Below are 13,591 nucleotides of genomic sequence, written 5' to 3'. Positions count from 1 at the left end.
ATTTCCAGTTTCCTCCTAAGCTCCCTTGTGACTATCATATTCTTTGAGACCTGGGAACATGTTCTCATTACCTGGCAATGGGTTCTTATCCAACCTCAGTTGCTCCTAAGCATCCTCTCACACATCACAGAGCTCAGTCTGCTCCCTGGCTTACCAGTGAGGTAGGAGCAATGAGGCAAGATGAAAGATTACTAGGACGTGCACAGCATAAATCTCAGTGCAAATCTGATCAAAAAGAGAGTGAGCCCACTTTGTGGTGGCACTGAAAACACAAAATTTCTCTGTCACAGTTGCATCCAGTGGGGCTTTTCCAAGTGATTTGGGAGCCCACTTGAAGTTGGTCCACAGGGTGACATCAGAACCCTTGGAAACCTGCTGTATCATATTTGTTAGCTACTTTGAGGATTAAGTTGATAGTATCTGCTTTAATGCGGACTCCTCTAGCTTACAGATGAGCTTGTCTAGATGTGCCTTCCTCAGCCTGGTGCCCTGCAGTGTTGCAGACTACAAGCCCCTTCATCTGTGTTAACTGGGACCGATGGTGGTTGTAGCCCAAGATATTGGGGGTGGGGAGGTTGGGGTAGGCTATTCTAGGGCTGTAGGATGAATTTCAGTTACTGTGGCCTAAAGAAATTGACAGATTACTTGAAGGGTTACAGCCCTACCACATGCCTGCTAGGTAACAGTAAAGGATACCTGGACGGTTAAGTCCAGTCAAACTTGACTGTGTGGTACAGTGCTCATCTCGATTCAGGCCGAGGGAGCCGGCGTTTGTCTGCAGACAGCTTTCTGGGTCATGTGGCCAGCATGAGTAAACCTCTTCTGGCGCAACAGGACACCATGACGAGTGCCAGAGCACACAGAAACACTGTTTATTTTCCCGCTGCAGCGGTGCCTATTTATCTCCTCATGCTGGTATGCTTTTGAACTGCTAGGTGGGTAGAAGCTGGGACAAAGCGGGGGCTCACGCCGTCGCACAGACTCAAGCTGCTGACCTTCCGATCGGCAAGCCCAAGAGGCTCAAAGGTTTAGACCACAGCGCCACCCACTCCCTAGAATTGGTCTCCACAGTCACTTACAGACACACTGTTAAGACCATATTCATGGAAGACAATCTTACTCCACTAGGAGTGATCGCCAAAGAAGAAGACATGCCTGTTTTGCGTCGTGTGTGTGTGTTACTGTGCCCAGGCTGTGATCATTTAGCAGCCTTATATTCTGTTGTTTCCTTAAAGCATCCTTTTCTTCAATATACAGGTTAGACAATTAATGTCCCAGGAGACTGAGACTGGACTGGTTTCTGTGTGTTGCCATTTTTCAATATCCAGTTTATGTTCATTCTGTCATTTTTGTAGAGACCTACATTCAGTAAACCATAGAAGGCCATTGTTAGAAGATAGCACCATATGTAACCTGGGAAGAAATGCAAGTTACCAGTACTTAGAATATTTGATTTCTGACCTCCATAAGCACCAACTCTATAAAGCTGAAGCGTCTTCAGCCCCACCCCTATATATGTTGGGATGGGGCTGAACACCCCCCTCCATCTTGAGGGGGCAGAGGAGGCTGAACCCTTTCTCGCCTGTCTGCTTCCTCCCTCCTCCCTTTGTCCATGGTCCTCCACCATCCTGGAGGTCACCCCAGCTGCACAGTTTTAAGAGACACTGCACGGAGTGGTGTGGCCTGGCAGAAAGTTGCCTTGCTTGTGCAGTGTTGGGAGATGCTGCACAGACACTTGGGAGGTCTGCGACAGCTGCACGAAGTCGTGATGCGTGTGACAGGCCCCCCAATGTTGGGCACAACTCAGTGTCCCTCTGCTAACCAACAGACTTAAGCAAAGAATATAGCAATGCGTGTGGTGTCCCCTCCTGCTTTTTTGTTATAAAAATTGGTAGTGCTGGACAAACTTTATCTTCCACAAAATGTTCATCAGCAGTATAATGACCATGTAGAAGTTTTTCTTAGAAGTAGAGTGCACCATGAGGGAGGGACACCACCTGATTCCAGGAGGAGAGAAAGTAAGCATGAATTCTGAGACAGTAGTACATCATGCAGTTATGCCTTGCTCCTTTGTCCGTACCCAAAAGTAAAGTCTCCTTCCTTGCCTTTCAGCGCTCCCCTGTCCAGAACAGCAGCTCTGCTGCTAAACCAGGACAAGTGCAGCAGCTCCAGGTTCACGGAGTCCAGCAAGTGCCTGTAGCACAAGAGGTGCTGTATCTTTGCTTGCCAATAACTTGTGGTCTCTTCTCAGTCGTGGTAATGTAATCGGATTTTTGGGTAGCAAAAGTTGCAGCTTGTCACACTAGATTTTCAAAGTTCTATCTGTTAACTGTTTCTAAGCACTTTCAATATCTTTATTGCACTCCATGTAGCCACTGCTTTCAATTATAAGGTAGTGTGAACTTTCCTATAGTTTACCTTCGTTTTGTTGTGGAGGTGTCACACCAACTCCCAGATCTGTGAAACTCTAAGCAACTGTCCCTTTCACATTGCTACAAACTGACGTGTTTATGTGGTATTTATTTATTTCTCCCACAGATAATAAACAGGTTTTTTGTGGAACATTTTTGTCATTTTGAATGTTGAGCAAGGTTTTTGAAATCCTTAGTTTTCAGAAATCAAACTTTCCACGTGAAGTTTTGGGATGCAATTCAGATTTATAAGACTAATATAAAATTAATGGGCTAGAATCAACTAACCAGTCTCAGTTGTGGAAGCCCACACAAGGACCTCTCCTAGTGCAGTGATGGCCAAACTTGGCCCTCCAGCTGTTTTGGGACTACAACTCCCATCATCCCTAGCTAACAGGACCAGTGGTCAGGGATGAAGGGAATTGTAGTCCCAAAACAGCTGGAGGGCCAAATTTGGCCATCACTCTCCTAGTGCAATAGGGATCTCTTCCCCACCCCGCCCAAATTGGCCTGGAGAGGGTCAGAAGAAGCCTTGGAACAGAAATGCTTGTGCTGACAAGAGTGCTTTGTTGAGTTTCTCCTAATTGTGTTCAGATTCTTTGGAATACCCAAATGAAGTAATATGTTTGTAGGGCCTTTTGTGAAAATAGTATTTGCAAGTTTCATGTCCTAGAGTTAGGGTTAGGTTCCTGTTGGCATGCCCTTGTCAGTATGTATTGCAAGCTCAACTACAGCTATCCTTGGGGCAAGGAGGCCTTGTATCACCTCTGCCTTCCAAAGCATTCTGCTAAGTTCTGGTTTGTTTCTGCAGAGATCTGTTGTGCAGACAACTCCCAAAGCAGGCACAGTGCAGCAGCTGGCAGTGCAAGGACTCCAGCAGGTTCATGTTACTCAAGAGGTAAGAAAGAGATTTTGACTGTTGCTTTCTGGCTGCCCTACTTTGGTAGCAGCTGTGATCTACCATGGAGGATATTCCTAGATTAGCTGCTCCCCATGACAGCTAGCCAGTGCCAGGGCATTAAAGCTTTTCTGTCCTGAATTCCTCAGCGGTGGGAGGTTTAAATCTTTCCCACCCAGAACTAGCTTTCTGGATATATCCAAACTCCCCCACACCCTTCTTCTCTTGAAGAAGTGATTAGTAGTCACCCATAACTCTCCCATAATGAGTTGTCCCCAGCCCCACGATGATCACCATAAATTCTAGACAGTGAAGATGGGGAAGGTTCTCATCCCTGCCAGTTCTTGTTTTGTAAGGAACCTCCTTAGTCACCATTATAGAATGCCTTTGGCTCATTGGGTAAAATGCAGATGAGGCAGGATGCGTGGATCTTCTGGGTTGTAATCAAAGTAGCATTAAGGGGAATATTCCATCAGCACAACAATTTTTCCTTGTGCAACAGAACTTCCACCATCCTCAATCTGTTCTGGAGGTTCCCTGGATACGAATGGCATTGGGAAAAGGAGAGGGAAAGTTCACTTGCGCAAGTGGAACTCATTCTGCTTCTGCAATTATTTAATTGAATACCACCCTCTGCCTTAATCCTTCATTCCGGCAGGACATTTCTGGCTTTCTCCACTATCTCTGATTGCTTCAGTCTCTCTGTTTATTGTTTAGAGTGCAGACAGTGGCCCTTCTAAGAGCAATCAGCAGTCGCAGCAGCAAGAGCAACAAGGAGTGCAGCAAGGTCTCTCCCTAGAGTGCAGCAGCAGCAGCAGCAGCAGCAGCAGCAACAGTGCACCCCAGCTGGCCAGCTGCTGTTTATCTGGCCCAGAGCACAGGCTCCACTACATGCATTCTCTAGATTCTGCCTCGGAGCAGTGGGTGGAGCTGGTCCGCATGCTTCCTCAACCGCTCCTCCTGCCACAACAGAAGGTGGTGATAGAGCAGCTGCCATTCCTCTCCTCTCATCACTCCAGCCCTGACCAGAGAGTCAAGATTCAGAGAGTCCCTCAGGTGCTAGTGTTTGGAACAGCAGCTACAGCACTTAAAGTAGGTCCTGCAGAGGGCACCGATTGAGATCCAAGAATAGCAAGCTCTGTGCATTTCCCTTCCCACAGAGTCAGGTAGCAGAGCTTGCCAGCATTATCCCCTTCTCTATGATTGTGACTCTCCTCTTAATTAGTGGTGGTAGAGCGACCCTCTTTCCTCCCCCACATACTGCCAGAGAAATTGAAATTCTTGGACCTCTTCAGCACTGGATGTGATTTTGATTTTATTTGCTTGAATCAGGTGCAGATACGGAAGTCTTGAGGGATTGGGGTTTGTGGGAGACATATGCCACCAGATAAGCATGCTACGTTTTGTGCAGGACTTTCAGTATTTGGGAGCCAGAACAGAGGCTTGCCATAGCTAGCCAGGATCCCAGATAACTGCATCTATGTTTATGAACAAGGTCTGATCTAGGTAAGCTAAATCATGCAGTACCGATTCTATGAGGACTACTTAGCCTGTTTGCCCTAAAACTGTATCAGCTACTGAAACAAAGGCAGCTCCCTGAGCCAAAGTTAGCTGCTGTCTAATGAGTGGAAACTGAGTTTTCTTCAAATCACCTCATCAGATTGTAAGACATTAGAACCATCATGGCAAGTAAAAGGCCTCTTGTTTATAAAGGTGTGCTATAATCCATGTATTTCCATAAAACCAATATTGTACCATTGTTGCAAAGGGCCATTTCACACATGACACAGGAGCGAACCCAGGTTTGCCATTGAGCATGCACTCGAGGGCAACTGCAGCCAATCATGGCTGTCCTACAAGTGCATCTGCATAATGCAAATGTATATTTCTCACACCTGCACTTTATCTTGTAGATGTACACTTGCAACATTTTAGCTGCACTCTTAACAAAGATGTGCAAAGTGACCTTTAGAAGTGACGGAATTGCATGCAGCTCTGCATCTTAGCATTCCAGAAGGGAACACAAGAGAATCTGTTGGGGGCTCTTGCCTGCCCAGCAAGAGCCCCCAGCACTTCCTTCTCCATGTTATACTACTGTGCTTCTTTTGCCAGGATCAGAGTATGTGGACCCTGGGTTCCTGATTTCCTCACCATGGCTCTGACTTGTGGGGAAATCCTTGGTCCATGGGAATAAGCATTCTAGAGTCCTGTCCCCCCCGAACCCCCTCCCCCCCGCATTTAACGTCTGCTAGTGGCGCTGTGGGTAAAACCTCAGCGCCTAGGACTTGCCGATCGCATGGTCGGCGGTTCGAATCCCCGTGGCGGGGTGCGCTTCCGTCGTTCGGTCCCAGCGCCTGCCAACCTAGCAGTTTGAAAGCACCTCCAGGTGCAAGTAGATAAATAGGGACCGCTTACCAGCGGGAAGGTAAACGGCGTTCCGTGTGCTGCGCTGGCTCGCCAGTTGCAGCTCCGTCACACTGGCCACGTGACCCGGAAGTGTCTTCAGACGGCGACGGCTCCCGGCCTATAGAGTGAGATGAGCACACAACCCTAGAGTCTGGCAAGACTGGCCCGTACAGGCAGGGGTACCTTTACCTTTACCTTTAGATCAATGCCAGATGCAGGATAGAGGCAAATATAAATCATGAGACAGGTGATGACAGCTGCAAGCAGATTGACAGTAGGTGTGGCAATTAGGAAGGCACAGAGGTTGCCTTTTGTCTAGAGCATCCTCTTGGGAGGGATTAGAGAGAGTGAAGTGCAGCAACCTCGGCCCATCCTGTCTCACCTCTTTTCCTTTCCTCTCTTTGTGGGCCTGCTGCGTTCTCAGGTGCAGCAGCTCCAGCAGGTACCTGTGCAGCATGTCTATCCCAACCAGGTGCAGTATGTGGAAGGAGGTGATGCCAGCTACACAGCAAGTACCATGTGAGTAGATGCCTGGTGAGAAGGAAGGCTTTATCATACCGGTGCTGCCCCAGCATTCAAGCTCACAGTGAGCCGGGCATGGACTCCTGTCAGGTGCAGGTTGCAAGAGACACAGATCTTCACACAGATGCTAATTGATTCTATTCTGTATCTTAAGCCAGAGACAGTCAACTTCCCTGTGCATAGATGGCCAGACAATGATCTAGCGGCTGGAAATGCCTTTCTGGATGGCCAGGCTCCATCACAACATTGGTGCCACCTAGCAATGAGGGGTTAATTCTTATGGAGTATCTGCACCCAGTCGCAGCCAGAACATTATGTTCTGGGAGCAGGTGGTGCTGAGCCTTGCCGATCAGAAGGTCAGCAGTTCAAGTCTGCACAACGGGGTGAGCTCCCGTTGCTCTGTCCCAGCTCCTACCAAGCTAGCAGTTTGAAAGCATGCCAGCACAAGTAAATAAATAGGTACTACTGCGGCAGATAGGTAAATGGCATTTCTGTGCTCTCTGGCACTTGTCACAGTGTCCCGTTGTACTAGAAGCGGTTTAGTCCTGCTGGCCACATGACCCAGAAAGCTGTCTGTGGACAAACGCCAGCTCCCCTGGCCTGAAGTGAGATGAGTGCTGCACCCCATAGTCAAATTTGACGGGACTTAACCATCCAGGGGTCCTTTGCCTTTTACCTTAGAACATTGCATACAAATACCAAACACAGATGAAGCACCAGGATGTGGACAATATCTCTTAGACAGTTCCCCTTTTTATTATAAATGAATATGGACGCATGAACTTAGATTTTTATTTTTAAAAATGAACTGTTTATTATTGTTTTATAAAAAATAGAAAATGAAAGTTGATATAGTGAACGTTGTCGAAAATCAGGGAAGTTATTCTGAAGTGCTGCCTTGAAGAAGATTGGGGGATTGGCTGTTGATTGTCCCTGTTTTCTAATGGGGTGGGGAAACCCAAGTGAAATCACTTGGGGGCTGGGTTTGGCCAAGGAGCCATCAGTTGTGCACCCCTGAGCACCCCTGAGCTAAGTCATCTTGATCTAAGCAAAAAGCATGGTAAAGGAGTGGAGATGTACAGCCTTCTCCTTTTTGCTCACTGTAGGGTGGTGTATATGTTTAGCTGCCATTTCTCTATAACAAGTGGTTGTTTTTCTTCACTTGGAAATCGGAGATGGAAACAGCACCTCTTTCTCCTGTTTTCAGACGCTCCAACACTTACCCTTACACGGAAACCCCTCTCTACACTCAGAACACTGGCGCAAACTACTATGAATCGCAAGGCACCCCAACCCAGGTCTCCACCCCAGCAACCTCCCAGACTGGGGCCAGCAGTGGGTCAGTGCCCATGTATGTCTCTGGAGGGCAAATCATAGCCAACCCAAGCGGAGGCAGCAGTGCTGGAGGAGGAGGAGGTGGAAATGGAAATGGTGGTGGCGGTGGCAGCACTGGTGGTGGCGGTGGAGGAGGCAGTGGCAGCAGCAGCACGGGGACCTACGTGATTCAAGGAGGTTACATGCTGGGAAGTTCAAGCCAGTCGTACTCGCACACCACTCGTGCCTCCCCAGCAACTGTAAGTCTGAGTCTCGCTCTGGATACCTTGCTGTTCATTCAAGGGGACTGGAGCTTCCGGGGGCCTCTTGGCTTTTTTCAGCAGCTTGTTCAAGTGCTCTTAGAGCAGTAGTTTTCATGGCTGTGTTCCAGGGAACCTGGGGTTCCTTGGAGACTTCTCAGGGTTCTCAGGCAAGCCTTCCCTGAGATGGCTTGCCTGCCCACAGCTGATCATTCTGTTCAAGGTGCAGCAGCAAGAAAGTATTGGGCCCCTTTTGGGTGCACTCTCAGTCCACACAGCGCAACCTTGAGCCCTAACAGTCAATAGCAGCACCCTGTGCATTCAAGAAAATGTCCCAGCATTCTCTGCAATGCTAGGGGTTCTGTTGTGGACAAGTTGATATGGAAAATGTCCTTTGAAGGTACCAAGTCTGAAAACCACTGACTTAGAGAATTAAACACTTATGCATGTTCCTCTGTTCAGTGTTCCTTTGCCCTTCCGAGAGGACATTGCTGCGAGGGGGTAGAATTATTATTATTATTATTATTATTATTATTATTATTATTATTATTATTATTATTATTATTTGGTAGGCCTGGGGCTCTTTTTGATGGAATCATTTTATATCTTTTAAAGGTGCATTGAACATTTGTATTACAGTAGGCATGTGAAAGTATGAAGTAATTGATAGTGCTTTTGAGACTCAAAGGAAAACGATAGCTTTGATCATTCTAGTGAATGATGAACCAGAAGCTGGTTCAATAAAAGATGCCACCCAAGACAGCCCTATCATGAGGGAAAGTAGCATGTTTGGATGTCATAAAAGGCAGCAGAGTGGAACACAAGACAGATTTCACCCAGAGGGCACAATTTGGTATCCTCTTCCACAGCTTCAATGTAGATAGACAGAAGTGTTTCATTTCCTAAGTCAGAGGTGGGGAACCTGTGTCCTTCCAAATGTTACTGGACTACACCTCCCATCATCCTGATCATTGGCCATGGTGGCTAAGTGTGATGGGAATTTGAGTCTGTCAACATCTGGAGGGACAAAGATTCCCCATCTCTGCCATAAGTACAGCTTGCACAGAGAACTTATTTGTGGTTTTTGTCTCATTTTAAGAGGGGATGCTCTTGCTTAGATTTTCTGGCCCTTGATGCTACTTTCCCTACTTCATGGGTCTTGTTCTCTGAGACCAGCCTTCTGAAAGCACTCTTTACCTCATGGTGGATCTAACTGAAGATTGTGAAATGTGCCTGCTTTCTCTTCTGTGTGTCTTTAGACCCATTAGAATTCATTAGTTCTCACAGGAAACAATTCCTTAGTTCTTCATTAGAAACAATGGGAGGAAAAGAAATGGGATTGAGGTACTCCAGCTCTTGGACTGGCCTAATTCAGTCCCGGGTTTGGCATAATTCAGGCCTTTCCCTGGTCATCTCCCAGCATGTCCCCAAGCCAGCCCTGACCTGCAAACCCCTTTTGGCCCCCTACCCTGCCAGCTCTGGAGCACCAATGTTGGTAGGGCCAGGGCTGCGAAAGTTGGGGCATGAAGGGCGAATCTAACGGCAGGTCTCTATACTGCTTCCATAGGATTTCAGTCTAAGGCCTGTAAAAAGATGTGTGGTTCTTATTTAAAAGAAGGCGCTGTGGGTTAAACCACAGAGCCTAGGGCTTGCCGATCAGAAGGTTGGCAGTTTGAATTCCTGCGACGGGGTGAGCTCCCGTTGCTTGGTCCCTGCTCCTGCCAACCTATCAGTTCGAAAGCATGAAGTGCAAGTAGATAAATAGGTACTACTCCAGCGGGAAGGTAAACGGCGTTTCTGTGCACTGCTCTGGTTTGCCAGAAGTGGCTTAGTTATGCTGGCCACATTCCCTGGCAGCTGTACGCTGGCTTCCTCGGCCAATAAAGCGAGATGAGCTCCACAACCCCAGAGTCATCTGCAACTGGACCTAATGGTCAGGGGTCCCTTTACCTAATAATATAGGAGTGTTAGATGTTTGACTTTGGCATCAACACGGACTTCTCTTGTATAACTTTGGGACCCTGGGAGTGGGAAGAGAATGGACCCTCACATGGCTTATTAAGATGGTGCCCACCTCCCAAGCGTGGGTTGCACCATACGAATCATTCATTGAGAGAGATTGTGACGGTACCAGAACTATTCCCTTCAATAACTGCAAACAAAAGGGCTTGGAAGGCCCGTAACTTGGATTCCTGTTTCTTTGCAGGTCCAGTGGCTGTTGGATAACTATGAGACTGCGGAAGGTGTAAGCCTTCCACGGAGTACCTTGTATTGCCATTACCTCCTGCATTGCCAGGAGCAGAAACTGGAGCCAGTCAATGCAGCTTCCTTTGGCAAGCTCATCCGCTCAGTGTTTATGGGACTTCGCACACGCCGGCTAGGAACCAGGTAAATGAAAAATGACTTTCCCATGGGCCGCATGGCAGCATCGCAGAATAAAAATGCAAGGTGCCTAAGCTGCCAAGCATCTCTGCATCCCCCGGGAGCTTCAGGAATACAGTTATTGTCAGCACTAAAGCTCACTTTGTTTCCCATTCACAAACCTCAGATTGAGCAGAGCATGGGGGAAGTGTGGGTGTGCTGTACAGGGTGGGGAGAGGCACATACAAAACCCACCCTTTCTCAGAGCAGTTGGAAGGTACCAAATGTCTCCTAAAAGGGAGCTTGCTTCTTAATGCAGAGGCCTAATGCTTGGATTCACACTGATCTGATTTGCGCCATGCCAGTGAAGCTTTGTAATGGCCAAAATCGTTTTTTATTATTTACATCCTCCTGGTAACTACCAATAGGACATATGGGGAGGAGAAGTAAGAAAAGTCCCATTGCGCCAGCCGAAGTTCTTGCTTGGGCTTTCACTAGTGGCACTGGTTTGTTGAATTTGGCCTATTAGGTACCTAAGGGTACCTTGATAGCATCTCTCTGTGTCTGGTGGTGTACCTTTTGTTGTGGTCCAAGGGGTTTGTTTATATGGAGGCTTATGTTTTCTCACTTCACTCTTCTTTCAGAGGAAACTCCAAATACCACTACTACGGGCTACGCATCAAAGCTAACTCCCCGTTGCTGCGGCTCATGGAGGATCAGCAACACTTGGCCATGAGGCAACAGCCCTTTTCTCAGAAGCAAAGGTAGGAGTTAGTGCGGGGGAAGGGCTGTCGTTTAGTAGCAGAGCACATCATTAGCAAACAGAGGGTCTGAGCATCAATTTCTGGTATTTTCAGGTAGGGCTGGGAGGAGGTCAGGACTGAAACCCTGGCAGATACAAAATATTATTACAGTTGCAAAGTGTACATATCAACAAGGCAAACCAAGGACCATAGAGCTCAAGCATTATATGAAAGAGTAAAGTGCTGTATGCAGGTCCCCAAAACTGGAGACCCTTGTAGTGCTATTATCCTCTTGGAATTGAGTAACTTCTTTGGTGAGATAGAATCATAGAATCCTAGAGTTGGAAGAGACCCCAAGGGCCATCGAGTCCAACCCCCTGCCAAGCAGGAAACACCATCAGAGCACTCCTGACATATGGTTGTCAAGCCTCTGCTTAAAGACCTCCAAAGAAGGAGACTCCACCACACTCCTTGGCAGCAAATTCCACTGTCGAACAGCTCTTACTGTCAGGAAGTTCTTCCTAATGTTTAGGTGGAATCTTCTTTCTTGTAGTTTGGAACCATTGCTCCGTGTCCGCTTCTCTGGAGCAGCAGAAAACAACCTTTCTCCCTCCTCTATGTGACATCCTTTTATATATTTGAACATGGCTATCACATCACCCCTTAACCTCCTCTTCTCCAGGCTAAACATGCCCAGCTCCCTTAGCCGTTCCTCATAAGGCATCGTTTCCAGGCCTTTGACCATTTTGGTTGCCCTCCTCTGGACACGTTCCAGTTTCTCAGTGTCCTTCTTGAACTGTGGTGCCCAGAACTGGACACAGTACTCCAGGTGAGGTCTGACCAGAGCAGAATACAGTGGCATTCTTGAAGTTCTCCCCAGTGTGAAAAGTGGCAACAGGACCTTGAAATGTTTTTGAATCTGCTGAAGAAGATTTTTTCCATAACAGAATCTGAGGCAACCCCCTTCTCTCAGTATCCCACGTGTTACTGTGATGTGTTGTGGGCTGACTCTTAAGTTGTTCTGTTTTATAGGCTCAAACCCATTCAGAAGATGGAGGGCATGACCAATGGAGTGGCTGTCGGGCAGCAGCAAGCCTCAGGGCTGTCTGACATCAGTGCCCAAGTACAACAGTACCAGCAATTCCTGGGTAAGGAGGACCACTCTTTTGCACATGGCAGAGTGTGGTCTTTGAGATGGAAGCAGAGGACATGCGGCACAAGCTTCTACGTGCAGTTGTTAGGGTTCCATGTTTAACCACCTGGCTCACAGAAAATGACTTTTTTGGTGGAGATTCTGTCGTGCCGTGCCTGATGTGACTTGTTGGATACCTTAGACAGTGTCTGTGTGGTACGAACACCATCTCAGAGCCAAGTATTGCGGAGAACTTCCATGTCCCAGGAAATGCAGTACTGGAATGAGATTTTTTCACTGTATGTGTGAAGTTCTTTGCATGCATTACCATAACCCCTGCACGGAGTCCTCACTACAAGGAATTATTTTTGGGCAACAACCGTTTTGTGTCTATGTTACATTTGAAGCAGGTCTGTGTGGCTTCAGTGCTGACATTCTCGCCCTTGTGGCAAAGGATAGAGTGGGCCATGGAAGCACAACTCCCCAGTCCCCTGAGAAGCTATAGATCCTGATCCAGATAAACCTTTTCGTTCAAACTTCAGCAGACAGTGTCAAGGTGGGGCTGCCCCCTGGGACCCAGGGTTGGGCTTGGAGGGCTGATGTCTCTCTCCTCCTCACAGATGCCTCTCGCAGCCTGCCTGACTTTGCAGAGATAGACCTACAAGGGAAGTCCCTCCCTGAGGGCATTGGAGCCGAAGATGTGAAGTCTTTCCAGTCGCTCTATCGAGAGCATTGCGAGGTACATCAGGAGAGCACATTGGAAAGGGAAATCTAGGCAGGGGTGGAGAGCCTCCGGTTCCTTGCCTGGCCCTGCTCCATACCCGCCTTGAATGTCTTGCTTGGGTACCCCTGAACTATGGCAATGCCTCTTGCTTGCCTCCAGAGAGGGTGGAGTGATGGGTGTGTTTGCAGGGTAAGCGGGTGGATTGTACAAACAGCTTCTGTGTGACTGGAGTGTAGCCCACAGTATAACCTACTTTTGCCTGGGAACTCACTCCCCTTCCACATTTCCTCCCTCTCAACCTGCCCGCTAGTGGCAGGGAAGGTTGCCCATGAGGGACTGCAGCCCTAATGGGCTGAAAAAGGTTCCCCACTCCTGTGCTACAGTCCACTGGATGCAGTTGGAAAGTAGCAGGCTAATGTGCCTCCCAGGCAGGTGTGCATCAAATGGACCAGCCTCTGCAGCCCCACATGCTTGCTTGTAGGCCTGGCATTGCTCTGGCTACTTCTGGGCAAAGCCATGTCAGTGGAAGCAGACCCAGGCCAACTTAACACCTTTTGAATTTCTCTTCTGAGTTGTCTTCCTTTAATTGTTTCATTTTATTAAACATTTCTAGACTGCCTTGCAGGTCAGTTATACTGCTGCCACAGCTTTGCCTGTTCTAAACTCATTACGTGATGCCCCCGATCCAGTAATCTGTGGGTGACTTTTTTGCCATTCAGTTGCCTAAACTTTTGAAAATCTCAGGCATTGTTATTCTCATAACTTGTTTTGGAGGTGATACACCTGTTGCTCAGGCAGATTGTGTTAACTCACCCTTGGA

At 47.8% G+C, this 13,591-nt stretch overlaps 1 protein-coding gene across 4 annotated transcripts in view; it reads left to right on the top strand.

Moving 5' to 3' along the window:
* The window catches only part of RFX1 (regulatory factor X1), a 51,913-nt gene that overhangs the window by 24,844 nt on the left and 13,478 nt on the right, over positions 1 to 13,591 (top strand). For 3 of the 4 annotated variants that reach the window (XM_081844859.1, XM_081844858.1, XM_081844860.1), the window contains exons 5-13: positions 2,113 to 2,208; positions 3,223 to 3,309; positions 4,027 to 4,401; positions 6,140 to 6,234; positions 7,445 to 7,811; positions 10,018 to 10,199; positions 10,817 to 10,936; positions 11,948 to 12,063; positions 12,668 to 12,786. In XM_081844859.1, coding sequence (XP_081700985.1) covers positions 2,113 to 2,208; positions 3,223 to 3,309; positions 4,027 to 4,401; positions 6,140 to 6,234; positions 7,445 to 7,811; positions 10,018 to 10,199; positions 10,817 to 10,936; positions 11,948 to 12,063; positions 12,668 to 12,786 — 1,557 coding nt within the window. The remainder of the gene's footprint in view (positions 1 to 2,112; positions 2,209 to 3,222; positions 3,310 to 4,026; positions 4,402 to 6,139; positions 6,235 to 7,444; positions 7,812 to 10,017; positions 10,200 to 10,816; positions 10,937 to 11,947; positions 12,064 to 12,667; positions 12,787 to 13,591) is intronic. The other variant, XM_081844861.1, reaches the window with a different exon arrangement.

The sequence above is a fragment of the Podarcis erhardii genome (assembly GCF_964252035.2).
Source record: "Podarcis erhardii genome assembly, chromosome: 17".
Lineage (NCBI taxonomy): Eukaryota > Metazoa > Chordata > Lepidosauria > Squamata > Lacertidae > Podarcis > Podarcis erhardii.
This window is presented reverse-complemented; position numbering and strand designations above follow the sequence as displayed.